Here is an 18,731-nt window from a genome sequence, read left to right as displayed (position 1 = left end):
GGCGGCTGTGAAGTCGTCGGCAGTCGCCTGAAAAACCGGCGACTGGAACAACGTCTGTCAGAGTGGAACACACACACACATCGCTTCTGGTTATTTTTTGAAGTTATACTCATCCAGACTAGTGGAGACTATTCATTCACTCTTTTGACGTGCTTTGAAGAAGGTGGCAGAAAGGCTTTAAAATGTCAGGAAGTGATTTGTTTCCAACAGAGAGCCAACATCTGACCCTACTTGTAGTCACTGCATTTATGTGGTTTTCCAGTTATTGTTGGATGTTAAAGGAATATGATAATGGTTAAGAGCAGGCAATTGGACCTTCTTCTGTTAGATGGACATTGCAAAGAACCTGTGTCGTGAAAATCACATAATTTATAATTTATTTTTGAATGTTGCCAATCTGAAAGATGGCTCCTGAACTGCCTTGAGGAACAGTTGCATTTGTGTTCTGGAGTAGACCTTCAATAATCAAAATGTCTTCCTTTCTGTGAAATATAACACAAGCTAGTGGAGAGTATTCTCCTTTACTCATCTGACATCAGATGTGGCCAACATACTATTTAACTCCCTAATCACATACAACTGCATGTTGGCTTTCAGTGCCTTGTGCAAAAGCAGGTTGGTACTGGCCATATCAATCCTCATCCAAAATCTAATCCAGTACATAATTTATCCTGGTGATACACATAAATCCTCTATGTTGTGTAAAGTAAGCTCTCAGCACATACATTTTGGTCAAATCCCTTTAGATGGAAGGTAAAAAGCAGTTGCAAGTATTTAATGTGTATTGTAACATTTCCATGAGTTCAAGTCAAATCTGAATTGCTATTACAGTCCTACTATGCTTTGACAACTGTGTTTCAAGAAGCTGGAAGATCCTTAGATCAAATCAGATGGAAATGTAATTAAAATTTCAATCCAATGGAGTAACTACTCCACACTTACAAGTAACCCAAATTGCCTTTGGGGTTTGTTCATAAGCAGCAAATATTGATTTCACAGCGCAGATAAGAGTTTGATTTTCAGCCTCCACTCACATTCACACCGCACTTTCATTTAAATTATCTCACGGAAATATGTAATGCACATAGAGGCCAATCATATTACTATGTTTATGCAGATCTTTGAAAGAATTATTTTATTAGGCTAATACACAGCCTTGTTTTCTAGATTCACTGTGGATCTCTTTAGTTCTGGATACAGAAACAAAATAAATCAACCAGCAAAATTAAAGTTTAAAATAATACTTACTTATTTTTTTGCAATATCTCATAATCCTGGATAGGCAATCCAAATAAACGTTCCCCAGAAGAATATGTCACAAACTTCCTCCATAAGTCATCAAACCAAGTCTGAAGCAACAACAGATCAGATATAAGCATTACTGGCAGTGATGATGATTCTATGCTGCCATACACAGATTATATATTCTATTCTTTCCACTTATTTGCATTTGATACATTTTCTCAAACGTCACAGTTTACTTAGTTGAGGGCCGAAGATATTGGAGATGTCCACAAGCCTTTAATGCCATAAGCTCCGAGCTCTGAACTGCAAAAGACTATTATTATTTGTTATTTGCACTATACTTGTTATTGAACTTTTCCCCTTTTTTTCCCATTATGTACAATTTTTACATATTCACATATTCTGTTGTGCTGCAGCAAGTAAGAATTTCATTGTCTCGTCCCGGATGTATGACAATAAAACACTCTTGACTCTTGACGTATAAATCATGGCAGATCACAGCAGTATCATTCATGAGGCAAGAAAAGCAAGAACATCCAAGCTCCATGCAAAATTTCCCATCATTCAATCATAGAATAACTTTTTTTTTCAAATGTAGGGAAAACAAAGCAATGCAACAAACGTGCAAGAATATATATGGCAGAGCATTGAAAACACATATTATGCTTTCTTGCTGGTTAATTAACAACAGTTATACAGTTACACTCCATAACTATTACCTGAAAGATCTGTAATCTTGTGCTGGCTTCCACAGGCGCAATACCAGCAACCATTGGACCTTCCTATAAAAACATTATATACATATTTAAAAAGGGTACTTAAATTGCGCTACAAGACTATATATTGGATTGGTCTAGATGGTTTACTAAGATTATTGAAGATTCATTTTTGTAACTCAAATTTACTAGGATAAACAAAGAAGTGCTTTGACTATAAATTATAAAGCACAGGAACAGCTCCTCAGCTCAACTCATCCATGCCAACCAAGGGACTTTGGTGAGTTAAATCTATTTGCCTGCATTTGGCTGTGTAGGAGAGGGGGGTGTAGGTGAGGGGGGGGGGGTGTAGGGGAGGTGGGGTGTAGGGGAGGGGGGGTGTAGGGGAGGGCGGTGTGGGGGAGGAGGGGTGTGGGGGGTGTAGGGGGGAGGTGTAGAGGGGATGTAGGGGAGGGAGGGTGTGGGGGGTGGGGGTGGGGGGTTGTGGGGGTAGGGGTAAAGGAGGGGTGTATGTGGGAGGGGGTGGTGTGGGCCCCCGCTTGCAGAACACAGAGCACAGCCCCCGCTCGCAGAACACATACCCCACTCACAGAACACAGACCCCACTCGCAGAACACAGACCCCGCTCGCACTTTGCTCACTACGCTCCATCAACTTTATTCTCACGTGATCGATAGCAGGTGCCGGAAGGTGCGTCGCCGTCCTGGCGAATAACAGACCAATAACTTTTCTAAAATTTCACCGATTGTAACAAAACTTATTTGACTTGCAGCAGAGGAGAATGGTAAGGTGGCAAAAAATCGTAGCGTGATGGAGGATCGTTTTGGCGCAAATTTAATTACAACGCGGACTGGAAGTGGCCAAGATGAGAGTTTTAGTAATAGTATAGATAGATAGATAAACAGTGTGGGGGGGGGGGGTGGGGTGGGATCAACAACGTGGAAGCGTATGCGTGTAGTTAACGGGAAAGAGAGTGCAGGACAGCTTACGTTTAAACTAACAGGGCAGGGGGATGGAAACCAATGCAAGGAGACAGAGAGCCATAAAAGGAGGACAGAAGCAAAAGGTTGAAGGGAGATAAGAAAAACAAACCTGAACGCTTTGTGCCTTAATGCGAGGAGCATTTGTAATAAGGTGGATGAATTGAATGTACAGTTAATAGTTAACTGATATGATATAATTGGGATTACAAAGACATGGCTCCAGGGTGACCAAGGCTAGGAGCTAAACATGCAGAGGTATTCAATATTCGGGAAAGATAGACAGAAAGGAAGAGGAGGTGGGGTGGTATTGCTGGTTAAAGAGGAGATTAATACAATAGTAAGGAGAGACATTAGCTTGGATGCTGTAGAATCGGTATCGGTAAACTGCGAAATAGCCAAGGGAGAAAACGCTTGTCAGAGTTATATACAGACCGCCAAACAGCAGTAGGGAGGTTGTGGACAGCATCAAGCAGGAAATTAGGGATGCGTGTAGCAAAGGTACAGCAGTTATCATGAGTGTCGTTAATCTACATATACATAGATTGGGCCTGGAACGGGCAGGCCATCCTTGACTGGGTATTGTGTAATGAGGAAGGATTAGTTAGCGATCTTGTTGTGGAAAGCCCCTTGGGCAAGTGACCATAATATGGTGGAATTCTGCATTAGGATGGAGAGTGACACTGTTAATTCAGAAACTAGGGTCCTAAATTTAAAGAAAGGAGACTTTGAAGGTATGAAACGGGAATTGGCTAGGATAGACAGGCAAATTATACTTATAAGGGGTTGACAGTGGAGATGCAATGGCAAAGATTTAAAGATCACATGGATGAACTAAAAAAATTGTTCATCCCTGTCTGCCAAAAAAAAAAAACGGGGCAGGCAGCTCAACCGTGGCTAAAGAGGGAAATCAAGGATAGTGTTAAATCTAAGGAAGAGTCATATAAATTGGCCAGATGAAACAGCAAACCGGAGGTCTGGGAGAAATTTAGAATTCAACAGAGGAGGACAAAGGTGTTAATTAAGAGGGGGGGAAGAGCATGAAAGAAAGCTTGCAGGGAATATAAAAGGCTGTAAAAGCTAATTGAGACATGTAAAAAGGAAAAGATTAATGAAGACGAATGTAGGTCCCTTACAATCTGAGGCAGGTGAATTTATAATGGGAAACAAGGAAATGGCAGAACATTTAAACGAGTTGACAGTGGAGAGTAAACGAGTAGTTTGGTTCTGTCTTCACCAAGGAAGTCACAAACAATCTCCTAGAAATACTAGGTGACCGAGGATCTTGTGGGAGGGAGGAACTGAAGGGAATCCACATTAGTCAGGAAATGGTGGTGGGTAAACTGTTGGGACTGAAGGCAGATAAATCCCTAGGACCTGGTGGTCTGCATCCCAGAGTACTCAATGAGGTGGCCCTAAATATTGTGGATTCATTGGTGATTATTTTCCAATGATCCAATGGATCAGTTCCTGTGGACTGGAGAGTAGCCAATGTAACCACACTTTTGAAGATAGGAGGGAAAGAGAAAACGGGGAATTGGTAGTGGGGAAGAAGCTAGAGTCGACTATTAAAGACATAATAGCAGCGCCTTTGGAAAGCAGTGACAGGATCGGTCAAAGTCAGCATGGATTTATGAAGGGAAAATCATGCTTGACTAATCTTCTGGAATATTTTGAGGATGCAACAAGTAGAAAGGATAAGGGAAAGCCAGTGGATGTGGTGTATCTGAACTTTCAAAAAGCCTTTGACAAGGTCTCACACAAGAGATTAGTGTGCAAAATTAGAGCATATCGTATCAAGGGTAGGGTATTGACATGGATAGAGAACTGGTTGGCAGAGAGGAAGCGAAGAGTAGGAATTAACGGGTTCTTTTCAGAATGGCAGGGAGTATCTAATGGGGTGCCGCAAAGCTCGGTGCTGGGACCCCAGTTAATTGCAATATATATTAACGATTTAGACAAGGGAATTAAATGTAACATCTCCAAGTCTGCGGATGACACAAAGCTGGGTGGCAGTGGGAGCCGCAAGGAGGATGCTATGAGGCCGCAGGGTGACAGGAAAGCAGATTATTATCTGAATGGTGTCAGATTAGGAAAAGGGGAGGTGCAACGAGTCTTGGGTGTGCTTATACCTCAGTCACTGAAAGTAAGCATGCAGGCACAGCAGGCAGTGAAGAAAGCTAATGGCATGTTGGCCTTCATTGCGAGATGATTTGAGTTTAGGAGCAAGGAGGTCCGACTGCAGTTGTACAGAGCCCTGGTGAGACCACACCTGGAGTATTGTGTGCAATTTTGGTCTCCTAATTTGAGGAAGGACAATTATTGTTATTGAGGGAGTGCAACGTAGGTTAACCAGGTTAATTCCCAGGATGGCGGGACTGACATACCATGAAATAATGGGTCGACTGGGCTTGTATTCACTGAATTGAGAAGGATGAGAGGCAATCATATAGAAACATATAAAATTCTTAAAGGATTGGACAGGCTAGATGCAGGAAAAATGTCCCCGATGTTGGGAGAGTCCAGAACCAGGGGTCACAGTATAAGAATAAGGGGTAGGCCATTTAGGACTGAGATGAGTACATTTTTTTCACCCAGAGAGTTATGAATCTGTGGAATTCTCTGCCACAGAAGACAGTGGAGGCCAATTCACTGGATGTATTCAAGAGAGAGTTAGATTTAATTCTTGGGGCAAAAGCAATCAAGGGATATGGGGAAAAGGCAGGAACGGGGTACAGATTTTAGATGATCAGCCATGATCATATTGAATGGCGGTGCTGGCTCGCAGGACTGAATGGCCTACTCCTGCACCTATTTTTCTATGCTTCAATAATTGTACCCACCTCTAACATTTCCTCCCTCAGTTCCATAAACTCACAACTTTCTACATGAAGAAGTTGCCTATCAGTTCCTCTTTAAATCTTTCTCTTCTCAACTTAAAAACATATGCCCTCTAGTTTCACACTCCTCTACACCAGGAAACTGAATGTGATAATCATCTAATTTCATCATCATCGGCGATCACTCGAAACGAGTATGACTGTCCTCTCCATAGGGTCGTCTACTTGTGGGTCTGCAGATGTCTGTAGAGGCCGATCCGCGATCCACACACCTTGGTGCTTAGGTGGATTCCCTATATGGAGGACACCTGTGCGTGACTTTGTTTAACGTGGGGAGACTGGTGCACAGACAGCCACCACACGGTCCTTGACAGATCTGGGTCAGGATCCAGTGGCATGGAGTCCAAGACGACCGGAGACCCTTTTCTGCTGTAGCCTTCATCCGCTTTCCCAGCCGTTGTGATGCTCCACTAAAGTATGCCATCCTCTGCCTGTTCCACCGTTGAGGTCTTGGTTGGATTGCACTTTGTCAGAGACCTCCCCCTCGACCTTACCGCCATGCATAGCTCCAGACGGCATCGCTCTCAGGATCTCAGGACCAAACAAACTTATCCACCACGACAAGGTGACAATCCACGGAGAATCATCTTATTTATGCCCCTCAGCTCCAGGGAAATCTGTCACAACCAATCCAGTTTCTCCTTATCACTCAAGCCCCAGTCCTGGCAACATCCTTGCAATAATTTTGCCTTATAAGTGAAGTGACTTTCCCATATAATTCAGTGACTGGTTTTCAAGATTGAATCCAACTATGAACAGTGACATTTAAGGTTACAATTGGATCAGGAATGATCTTAATAAATAGAAGAGCAGGTTTACGAAACCTACTCTTATTTCCAATTTGTATACCTGTTCATATTACTTTCACTTTATCTAAATAAACAATGATCAATTACTATAAACTAGAAGAGAGTCTATAAACTATTAATCCATAAAAGTGCAAAATAAAAATTACTTTATTTGTTGTCATAGTCATGAGGTCATACATCATGGAAACAGGACCACTGGCTCATATTGTTCATCAAGGAATCCAAGGTAAGCTGGGCAATTAAATTCAAAATGGGAAGAAAAGGGCAAGTTGCAGATGGTTATTTTGCTGATTGGAGGCTTGTAACCAGTGGAGTACCTCACAGGTCGCTGCTGGGAAGCCTCACCAGTAGAAGGATGTCATTATGTTGGAAAGAGTGCAAAACAATTCACCAGGCTGTTAACTGGGCTTACGGACCTATGTTACAGGATAATGTTGGATAGGCTAGGACTTTTCCCTTTGGACTCAAGGAGGCTGATGGGTGGGTGACCGTATTGAAGTGCACAAAATCATGAGGGGTATGTTTACTGAACAGTAAACAGTATTTTCCCCAGGCTGGAGGATTCAAGGACCAGAGGGCATAGTCTTAAGATGAAAGGGGATAGATTAAAGATGGACCACACAGGCAATTTTTGAGAAGGTGGTTGTATTGGAACAAGCTGCCAGAGGAAGCTATAGACGCGGATACGGTTACAACTTTCAATCTAGCTGCGCAGGTTGAAAGATGAGGCAAATATCAGACCTGCAGATTTTCTACAGTCGGGGGAGGAGTTGTTTGAATGGACTAGTGGGGCAGTAGTTTATGAGGTGGATACCCACCACCATTCTTGTACTTTCAGTAAAACATATTGAAACAAATGGATGGATGTATCTGAAGACAGATTAATGAGTGGAAACAGAGACATGGGAATCATTTTTTCTCTTCTGTATTATCAACAAAATTAATGCTACAAAAAATAAAATAAAGGTTTACCCTTTCATATAGTCGTCCATATTTGAGCACTTCCTTCTGGAAAACTTCAACTGATTCCAGCAGGCCTGCCTTAAACTTGGGTTGGACCTGCACCAAGTCATCTTGTACATTTCTCTATGAGGTAAGCAATTAAACCAAAGGATCAAGACAAACTCAGAATAACAAAAAGAAAATCGGCCAAATTCAGCAATAAAGTTTGGTGGACTCAATTTACCTAAAATTCTACACATTTGCACAGTTTCCAATAAACCTCCAGAATAGAAATCTGAAATATATTGAATATAAGAATAAATGTAGAAATGTACGGAGATTGTACGTTCTCTCCATGGCCGTGTGGGTTTTCTACAAAATCTTCGGTTTTCTCCCACACTCCAAAGACGTACAGGTTCGTATGTTAATTGGCTTGGTATAAATGTATATTTTTCCTAGTGTGTGTAGGATAGTGTTAATGTGCGGGGATCGCTAGTCGGTGCGGACTTGGTAGGTTGAAAGGCCTGTTTCTCTAAATTATGAGCCCATTTCCATTCTCTATGACTCTATAATCTCAGAATCCACCTCATTGAAAGCGGCATCAATAATGACATTGATCAACAATCACATCATTGATCATCAATTTCAATACACCATTTCAGCCTCTATGTCATGGAGTCATAGAATTGTACAGCACAGAAGTGAGCTCTTTGACTCAACTCCTCCACGCCAAATGTAAAGCTGATCTATGCTAATCCCATTTACCAGCACTAGGCTTGTATCTCTCCTCTCTTTTCCTTGCTAAACATCTATCAGAATGCAACCTTCTTTAACTTTCTCCCCTCTTGGCTTAAACCTATGCAATACCTGTCCTTTCACCTCCTCCATCACCTCCATTCAGGGTCCACAACCGTTCTTCCTGGTGAGACAGAGGTTTACATGCACATTCTCCAACTTCATCTCTTGCATTTGGTGCTTTCAATGTGGCCTCCACAAGTCTTGGCAATGCTTTACCAAACAATTATGCTCTGTCTGCTAGGACCTGCTGAAGCTCTCAGTGGCCAGTGATATTATAGACCAAAAATGCTGGAGTAACTGAGTAGGAAAGGCAGTATCTCTGGAGAGAAGGAATGGGTGACATTACAAGTTAAGACCCTTATTCAGACTGAGAGTTAGGGGGGATGGATACATAGGGATATGGAGAGGTTTGGTGTGAAAAAAAGAGATCAAACAGAACGATGTTCAAGGAAAATGTAGAATGAATGTAAATGTAAAATGTTAGCTGAGGGTAAGGTGACAACGAGTCATACAATCAATAACATTTAATCAGGTGGACAGTGAAACTAATCAGATGGGGAGGGATAGAGAGAGGGAAATTAAGGGTTACTAGAAGTTAGAGAAGTCAATATTCAAACTGCTGAGCTGTAAGCAGCCCAGGCAAAACATTCCTCCAATTTGTGTTGGGACTCACTCTGACAGTGGAGGAGGTAATTCCCCTTTGCATTCCAATGTCGACTTGTTTGTCCTCGGCCTCCTCCACTGTGAGTGATGCCACAAGTAAACTGTAAGAACACCTCATGTTCTGCTGGGGTATCATGCCAACAGCATGAACAGAGACTTCTCCAATTTCAAGGACCACCCTCCCTGTTATTCACCCAGATTCACCTTTTTTTCCACTCCCTCATCCACATCACCCAATTCCTTTCCCACCCTCCACCTCCTCCTTCCGCTCATCTTCAACCTCACCATACTCCAGGTCTCCGACTTTTCTACTCCTCTCTCATCCCGTTTTCAACTCACTATCCTTTCCATTGGCTGAACATTTCAGTCCCAGCATTCTCTCCTTGTTAGATTCCACCATCTGCACCCTTGTCTCCTTCAAAGTCTCCTTCAGCCTTGGTTACTATCTCCTTGCACCTCTCCCCAATCTGACACATCTGTCAATCAACCCTATTTCTCCTAGATCCACCTATCACTTGTTAGCTCTTGCCCCACCCTTTCCCCTTCCCACTTTCTACCAGCTATTGTTCCTGTACTCCATCAGCATTGTCTGTTCATTTCACCTCTCCACTGAACTTTTCAACCAATCATTGTCCCTTTACATTCTTTCACAACCTTCTTCGCTGCCTAAGATTCCACCATTTTTTGTGTCATCAGCAGTCTTACTAATCTGTCCTCCTACATTCTCATCTAAGTCATTTATATATGTCACAAACAATAATGGTCCCAGTTGCCATTCCATCCCTGTGATACAACTCTGATTCCAGACTTCCAGCCAGGAAAGTATACCTCAACCACTACACTATTGACTATTGACAACCTGCCTCCTATCACCAAGCCAATTTTGGATCTACTTTGCTAACATACCTTGTGCCCTAATCTTCTGGACCAGCATCCTAAGCAGAGGTTTATTAAAAGTCTTGCTAAAGTCTATGTATACATGTCTACCACTCTGCTTTTCGATATTCTTTGTTATCTCCACAAAAAATTTCAATCAGATTTGTGAGTCAGGATATTACCTGCACAAAACATTGTTGACCCCCACTAAACAGCTCTGCGTTTCCAAGTGAACGTAAATCCTGTTGCATAGAATTTAATTTTTAAGCATCAGCAGCAAGAGGGTAGCTAGGGAAAGGGTAGATCCAGGTAAAAGAAAAATCTACGTGTTGTGCCAGACGTAAAGAGCACGATCCTAAATTAATATTTCCCATTGGTAACAATTTCCCTAAATATCAAGTTCACCACCCTATAACTTTATGGCTTATCCCTATTGTCTTTGTGGAATAAGAGAACTAGGATGGGGGAGGGACGGAGAGAGATCACTCTAGAGATGCTGTCTGTCCCGCTGAGTTACTCCAGCATTTTGTGTCTATCTTCCATGACCAATGGGAGACCATGACCTACCTTCTACCTCATTGGAGACCCTGGACTATCTTTAATCAAACTTCATTGAACTTTATCTTGCACTAAATATTATTCCCTTTATCTTCTACCTGGACACTGTGGATGGCTTGATTGTAATCATGTATAGTCTTTCAGCAACTAAAAAGCTTTTCACTGCACCTCGTTACATGTGTCAATAACTAAACTAAATTATAGTATAACCTTGCCGAAAATATTCAAGAATATTTTCAAAGCATCTTTACATCATTGTTAATTCTTGGGAATCCTTAATCCATGATCACTGAAAGTGGGGAAGTAGCATTCAGCATGCCCCTGAGAATCTCACATCCATATTTCACAGTAATCAAGCAAAACTGGAGGAAGGAATACACTATCTCTTTGCCCATCCAATTAGGAACCAAAGTGGAAGCAATTTATCATTGATACTTATGAAGAGGGATGTAGAAGAAACAGAGATTAAGACATTTCCCACATATGGAAGAGTCTGATGTTTCCTGTTGGCCTCATCATTCATCTGAGAACCCACAGAACCAGAGATTATCATCAGGGGATTGCCAAAGAAAAGATAGACAGTACTGAGAGGACCAGAGCTTAAACCCCCAATATTATCATTTAACTTTCCCTTTGCAATAGTCCCAAAATTCTGCTTGATTCTTTCTGATTTGTCATTACATAATAAGAACATAATACTCACAGCTTTAACTTGCATTTTGTTAAAAAAATATCGAAGTGTGTCAGCTCCTTCTGCTTCTTCCTTTGAAATTTCCACTTCATACTTAATCAAGATATTATATGCTTCCTATGTGTAAACCAGTAATAATGAAGCAATAAATAAAATCTAGTTTAGATAACATTAGTCAACGCAACAAGTTACATTCATATTAAGCTCCAAAACAAATTAAAAATACTTGCATAACTGAAAAAGGTTGCAGCTTATATTCTAATTGTATAATGTTTGGAATATAAGCACTATAGGAAAAGCAACTACTGGACAGATGACGGCTAAATGACAAAGATCCCCCAGTTTCTCCTCCTAACATTATATGTACAGTGCATTCAGAAAGTATTCACACCCCTTCATATTTTTCACATTTTGTTACGTTATAGCCTTATTTTAAAATGGATGAAATTCGTTTTTTTATCATCAATCTACACAATACCCCAGAATGAAGAAGCGAAAACAGGTGTTTGCAAAGTAATTAAAAAGAAATAACTGAAATATCACATTTACATTAGTATTCCGACCCTTTGCCATGACACTCAAAATTGAGCTTAGGTTCATCCTGTTTCCATTGATTATCCATGAGATGTTTCCACAACTTGATTGGAGTCCACCAGTGATAAATTAAATTGATTGGACATGATTTGGAAAGGCACACACCTGTCTATATAAGGTCCCACAGTTGACAGTGCATGTCAGAGCAAAAACCAAGCCATGAAGATGAAGGTCCGCAGAACTCTGAGACAGGATTGTGACGAGACACAGATCTGGGGAAGGGTATAAAACAATTTCTGCAGCATTGCAGGTCCAGAAGAGCATAGTGGCCTCCATCATTCTTAAATGGAAGAACTTTGGAAAGACCAGGACTCTTCATAGAGCTGGCTGCCCGGCCAAACTGAGCAATCGGGGGAGAAGCGTCTTGGTCAGGGAGGTGATCAAGAACCTGATGGTCACTCCAACAGAGCTCCAGCGTTCCTCTGTGGAGATGGGAGAACCTTCAGGAAGGACAACTATATCCGTAGAATTCCACCAACCAGGCCTTTATGGAAGAGTGGCCTGACGTAAGCCACTCCTCAGTAAAAGGCACATGACAGACCGCTTGGAGTTTGCCAAAAGGGTTATTTTCTCTGGTGCTCTGGTCTGATGAAAGCAAGATATAACTATTTGGCCTGAATGCCAAGCATCCTGTCTGGAGGAAACCAGGCACCGCTCATCACCTGGCCAAAACCATACCTACGGTGAAGCATGGTGGTGGCAGCATCATACTGTGGGGATATTTTTCAGCGGCAGGAACTGGGAGACTAGTCAGGATCGAGGAAAAGACGAATGGAGCAAAGTACGGAGAGATCCTTGATGAAAATGTACTCCAGTGCGTTCTGAACCTCAGGCTGGAGCGGAGGTTCACCTTCCAACAGGACAATGACTTTAAGCACACAGCCAAGACAACGCAGCAGTGGCTTTGTGACAAGTCTGTGAATGTCCTTGAGTGGCCCAGCCAGAGCCCGGACTTGAACCCAATCGAACATCTCTGGAGGGACCTGAAAATAGCTGTGCATTGACGCTTCCCATCCAACCTGACAGAGCTCGAGAGGATCTGCAGAGAAGAATGGGAGAAATTACCCAAATACTGGTGTGCTAAGCTTGTAGCGTCATACCCAAGAAGACTTGAACCTGTAATCGCTGCTAAAGGTGCCTCGACAAAGTACTGAGTAAAGGGTCTGAATACTTATGTAAATATATTTCAGTTATTTATTTTTAATTACTTTGCAAAATGTTCTAAACACCTGTTTTTGCTTTTTTATTATGGGGTATTGTGTGCAGATTGATAATAATAATAAAAACAATAATTTAATCCATTTTAGAATAAGGCTGTAACGTAACAAAATTTGGAAAAAGTGAAGAGGTCTGAATACTTTCTGAATGCATTGTATAATGTTCCTCCAACAATGTGGAACAGAGGAATAATATTCTGCTCATTTTTTATGCAAATGTTTTTGGTGTTTGGGGCTACTTAATTAATACAAACTAACTTTTCAGTTTGGTTATTAAGCTGATATCCTGGGCATGACCAGCAAGTCAGGCTGTGATAATGGACAGGGAGGAACTGACTTAATATCTACCTGACATGGTGAGTGTTTCCAACATTTTCTGTGATGAGGGATTCTTTCACTTTCTGTTGTGATTTGGCTCTGTCCATTGGCACAGCCTAACCTGCTAGGCATGTGTTGCGGCCTTTAATTTCACAACTCTCACAATGTGCATTTTCATACTCTTGAACTGCCTTCAATTCACTGATTTTATGAACAAAGGATCATGTTTTCTCATTCTAACAGCTATCAGATGACCACATACACAGTTTAACCTCAGGCAATCATGATCCTAGCTAAACACTCCTCAGCGGCTTGAAAGATGTTTGGAGCGGCCGCTCCCTCCTCGGAGACTGCGGCACCCGTAGTCCTCAGGCCGCTTTGGCTGGAGCTCCGACTCTGGTGATCCCGGATCCCAGGCTCCAAGGTGTTCCAAATCCAGCGCCGCCCACTGGACGCTCCACAGCCACAGCTCCTCGATGTTGAAGTCGGCGGCCACAGCACTCCGGAGCTTACCGCACGGCGACCCGGTAAGGCATCGCCCGCTCTGTGTCGGTATCCCAGCGCTGTGCTGCCGCAGAAGCTGTTGTCCCCGCTGGTCCCGAAAGGAAAGGCCGCTCCAGTTTCGATGGCAGGCCGCGAGGAAGGGGCGAAAAAGCAGCTCGGAGGGAAGCCGCCTCTCCGAGCAGGTAGGGGACTGAGAAATAAAGTTTCCCCCTTCCCCTCCCCCACCCACCACATAAAAGACCTCCAACTAACATTTGTTTTTTGACAGGACTAAAAATAAAAATTAAAAAGGGTGAAAGGGCGGACTGCAGGGAGAGCAGCCATACACAACGGCGCCCACTCCTGCAGTCCGCCATCTTGTCTACAGATATTAAGCTCTCAGGCCTATAGTTCTCAGTCCTTTCATTGAATCTCTGCTTGAATAGGGGCACAACATTTGCCACCCTCCAGTCTTCTGGCACCTCGTCCGCATTGAATAACGAATAATAAATTTCAGCCAAGGCTCCCGCAAATCTTTTCTCTAGTTTCCCACAGTGTTCTTGGATATATTTGATCCGGCCCAGGAGATTTATTTTATTTCGAAGTCACGTGAGTGACTACGTGAAGAAGCCCGCCAGTCCGCATGCACGTCAATTCGTGTAGCGCACTGGCTCGAGCGGAGCAGTTTGTACTGCTCTGCAAGGTAAGTCAATTTTCACCGGGCCGCTCTATAGCGTGCCCGGGGTAGCTATGGAGGCGGCCGGGGGTTTCGGCCACCGTGGAAGTTCCATAGGAGCTACAGTGAATAGAATCTGCGCCGCATTTTGAGCTCCCCAACGGGAGAGGCGGCTAAAATTGGGAACCGCGGCCCAAATGGGAGGCCAGCGTAGGCTCCATAAGGAGCTGGGATAGCGGCTGTTGCCGTTATAATCTGCACGGCAGCAGACTGCCCAAATGGGAGACCGGCGTAGACTCCATGAGTTGCTGGGATTGCGGCTGTTGCCGTTATCACGGTAGCAGACGGCCCAAATGGGAGACCGCTGGCTACGTTAAGTGTTACAGCTGCCGGTATCAGAGCTCCATACGGGAGTAGGCAGCCAGAGTTGGAAACAGCGTGGGGCTCCATAAGGAGCTAAAATTCTTAAATTGCGGCTGCCGGCAGCCAGGTCTATTTCACTGCAGGAGATCGCCAGCAGCAGGTGAGTTTTAAAATAGCCGCAGCCTAGAGCTACCGCTTAGGAGGCTCAGCCTGCCGTAGCACCGTACAATTTTAACAGTTACTGCTACAGCCATGCTACAGCAGCATATAGTGTATACTTTATTTTGGGCGGCTATAATAGAGGTGGCATTAATAACAGTTGCCACAATCAATCAATCAATCAACCAATCAGTTTTATTCGTCACATTGCACATAAAGTGCAAGTAAATGAATTTGTCAGCAGTGGTACAATGATAAAGAACACACAAACACAATAAAAATATAACACAAACATCCACCACAGCATTCATCACTGTGGTGGAAGGCACAGAAATTGGCCAGTCCTCCTCCATTTCCCCCGTGGTCGGTACCTCAACCCTCCGCAGCCATCGCTGCGACGTCCAGATGGTAAAAGGACAAGGTAAAAGTCAAGGTAAGTCCAGGATCGACTCTTCCCCACCGGAGACCGCGGCTTCAGGCTGGTGTAGGCCACAGGCTGACGGTCGAAGATTTAAAGTTCGCGCCGGAGCCAGAAGCACCGCAAACTGCAGGGCCGACAGACAAAGCTCCCCTCTAGGAATCCCCGGCGATGGTAAGTCGTCACTGCACCCGCGGTAGAAGTTGGACGCGGCCCGGCGGTGGAAGCTTCTTCTACTCCCCGGGTCCCCAACGTGAGATCCCGGGCTGTAGACGCAGCGCCATCTGGAGCTCTGCAGACCGCGGCTTCAGGCTGCCGGCTGCCGCGGTCCAGCGAAACGGAGCGCTCCCCTCCGGCGAGCCCCAGCGAGGGCTCGCCCGCTCCACGCCGAGAGTCCACGCTGCGCCCGCCGCTGAAGCCCCAGGCGCATCTCCGGGAAAGGCCACGCCGATCCTTGTTGTTAGGCCACGGGGGAGGCGACCTGGAAAAAGTCGCCTCTCCATGGAGGAGGCGACCAAAGCGGTTTCCCCATCACCCCCCCCCCCCACACCACCCCCCACACAAAACACACAGAGGAACATTAAAAACATACATTAAAACATACTAAAAAAACAAAAAAGTAGAAAAAAACGGACACGCTGCTGACAGGGCGCCGGCTTGCAGCGCCCCCCACGGACCTGTATCAGGTCGCGTTTGTGATTATCATAGCCAATAGCATTCTAAAGTCATGTTTAATTCTTGGCAATATCTTATCATGCCAATAAAGTTTTAAAAGAGATAATTACAAAGGACATTTATTATCACTTACACCTATGGTGTAGTGAAATTGGACTTGCCTTTGCAGTCCAGAGCTCCTGGCTTTGGAAGCCTTGTTTAAGCTGTGCCTATCAGTCACCTGTGGAAGCTACACCAGGTGGTGTCATGATAATTTCCGCTCATTACAGGGGACTGTGGAAGATTATTTAGCATATCAATAAAGTAGTCAAATCTCTGATTTTATAGGCATAGCTTTCTTTTAATCATATATATGTCATTGCCTATAACAACACCTGGCAGGGTTGCAGTATTTCTCCCACTCTGTCTGGCGTATAGAGGCCAGAGGCGCTCCAGTCCTTCCCTGTAAAAATCCGTTGGCTCCGGAAGGGAGCAAGGACTCGGAGTCACTAGCAGGTGCAGTCTGTTTGATAAATCATGATAACAACAGAGCACTGATCTGCAGCTAGTCTCGGTTCGACTGCTAAAGGAAGCAGCCTGACAGCCCCAAGTCGCGGCAAAGTCATAGATAGTCTTGGGACATCTACAGCAGATGTGATTGGGCTTTGTCCCAACGAGAACATCTGATTAATCAAATTATAACACAAGGATTGCTCTGTCTTACGAAGGCATGTCAGGCAGCAGGTCCTGGTTCAGGGTTGCAAATTTTCCTCCCACTAAGATGAAAGGAGTAGTCGAGATGGTGCCAAAGTATATGCACATATGCCTGAAGCAGCTCCTGGTTCAGGGTTGCAATTTCCCTCCCACTCGGTTGAACGTAGTGATGGAGATGGTGCCAAAGTATATGCACACATGCCTGAGGCAGCTCCTGATTCAGGGTTGCATAAGTCCTCCCACTCGAATGTATGAAGCGATGGAGATGGAGACATATATATTATGCTCTGTATTACAGGCAGTTCAAGTCATATGCCTGTAGCTGCCCTGGTTTCAGGGTTCTTATTTTTCCTCCCACCCGAAAGACTATCGGAGATGGTGTCACAAAATATGCTTGGTATTACGGAAGCATGCAGAGACAGTCTGAGGCATACGGATATGGCAACGTCTGGTTCAGGGTGCAATATTTCTCTCACTCTAAGAGAGTGTCAGAGATCAGTACGGACTGACTCCAAACATGAGCCCGAGCATGACTATGTGCCGGGATCCCATGCTTTAATGCATGATGTACGACAATCGCATGAGGGAAAGCTGTGTGCTCTTGCCTCTAAAATTGCTATTCCCTCGGGGACGGACAAGCCACTACAAGAGAAGTTGGCCAGCGGCATCACCTATCTAACTGAAATGACAAGCATGATGGACAGGGTCTGCAAATGGAACTTCGCTGAAACTCCAAAGGAAATCGACCTGGGGTTAGAGACGCTGGTAAGTAAGGTCTCGTTATTAACCTCCGTAAACTCCGAAATGGAGCAGTCTGTCAGCCCAGCTTGGATTTACTGCCAGCATGGGCTGTCTAGTCGTTTTTCACTGTCTCTGTGATAAGATCAGGTTGATGTAGAGACATTGGCAAGGTGCCTTACACAGTACCCTCTGTAAGTTCCAAGTAGGAACAGTTTGGTTACCCTGGATCGGGGTAGACCATCTTAGGACGACAAATGGCACAATGGGCTAAGTGTTCGGCTGGCAACCGGAAGGTAGCCGGTTCGAATCCCGCTTGGAGTGCATACTGTCGTTGTGTCCTTGGGCAAGACACTTCACCCACCTTTGCCTGTGTGTGAATGTGTGTGAATGTGTGTGAGTGATTGGTGGTGGTCGGAGGGGCCGTAGGCGCAGATTGGCAGCCACGCTTCCGTCAGTCTGCCCCAGGGCAGCTGTGGCTACAGAAGTAGCTTACCACCACCGAGTGTGACTGAGGAGTGAATGAATAATGCGATGTAAAGCGCCTTGAGTATTAGAAAGGCGCTATATAAATCCCATCCATTATCATGAAACTGGCTGGCCATAGTCATAGTGACCAGAGAAGCACTGCTTCATCCTCTATGAGAGGTTATCAGACTGGTCAATAGAATAAAGTAGTTGAAGTTTTTCTCAACATATGGTTTATTTCTCCTCAGTTAGCAGAGTTACTGGTTCATTGGAATCATCATTGCCATTCTCTCTGGGACAGGTGGTTACCAGCAGAAAGCTCGTCTGGCATATATTATAACTTTATCAGACCTGCAGGTTCATGTTGTGTATCAACAATGTATTCATAATAATCCATAGCCTCTCAATACGAGTATTCCTGATTGAGTGATGGGTCGAAGAGATTGTGTTATGCACTCTGGAGACTTAGACATGTGGTCTCAGTCAAAGGACTGCGAGGTAATACTTGATTCAGCCTTGCATTATACTAATCTCCACTGAAGGAAAAACGTTACATATTTATGGTGACTCTTAGCAAGAGTTGACAGGGAACTCGTATTCTCACATCTAAGGGAGACTGCGGTTTCAGCTCTAGTCATTAGCTGCTGATCATATATTATCAGCGATATGTATGAATAACTAAATAATGCATCTTCCGCGGGTAGGAAACCCTAAACATTTCCGTCCGTAGGATCAATAGAGGAACAGCGGT

At 44.0% G+C, this 18,731-nt stretch overlaps 1 protein-coding gene across 1 annotated transcript in view; it reads right to left on the bottom strand.

The window, feature by feature from the left end:
• Window positions 1-18,731, bottom strand: part of LOC116973727 (dynein heavy chain 8, axonemal-like) — a 622,328-nt gene that overhangs the window by 323,841 nt on the left and 279,756 nt on the right. Inside the window, 4 exon segments of the mRNA XM_033022036.1 lie at window positions 1,249-1,349; window positions 1,965-2,027; window positions 7,623-7,736; window positions 11,191-11,295. Coding sequence (XP_032877927.1) covers window positions 1,249-1,349; window positions 1,965-2,027; window positions 7,623-7,736; window positions 11,191-11,295 — 383 coding nt within the window.

The sequence above is a fragment of the Amblyraja radiata genome, chromosome 5, assembly GCF_010909765.2.
Source record: "Amblyraja radiata isolate CabotCenter1 chromosome 5, sAmbRad1.1.pri, whole genome shotgun sequence".
In the NCBI taxonomy this organism is placed as follows: domain Eukaryota; kingdom Metazoa; phylum Chordata; class Chondrichthyes; order Rajiformes; family Rajidae; genus Amblyraja; species Amblyraja radiata.
This window is presented reverse-complemented; position numbering and strand designations above follow the sequence as displayed.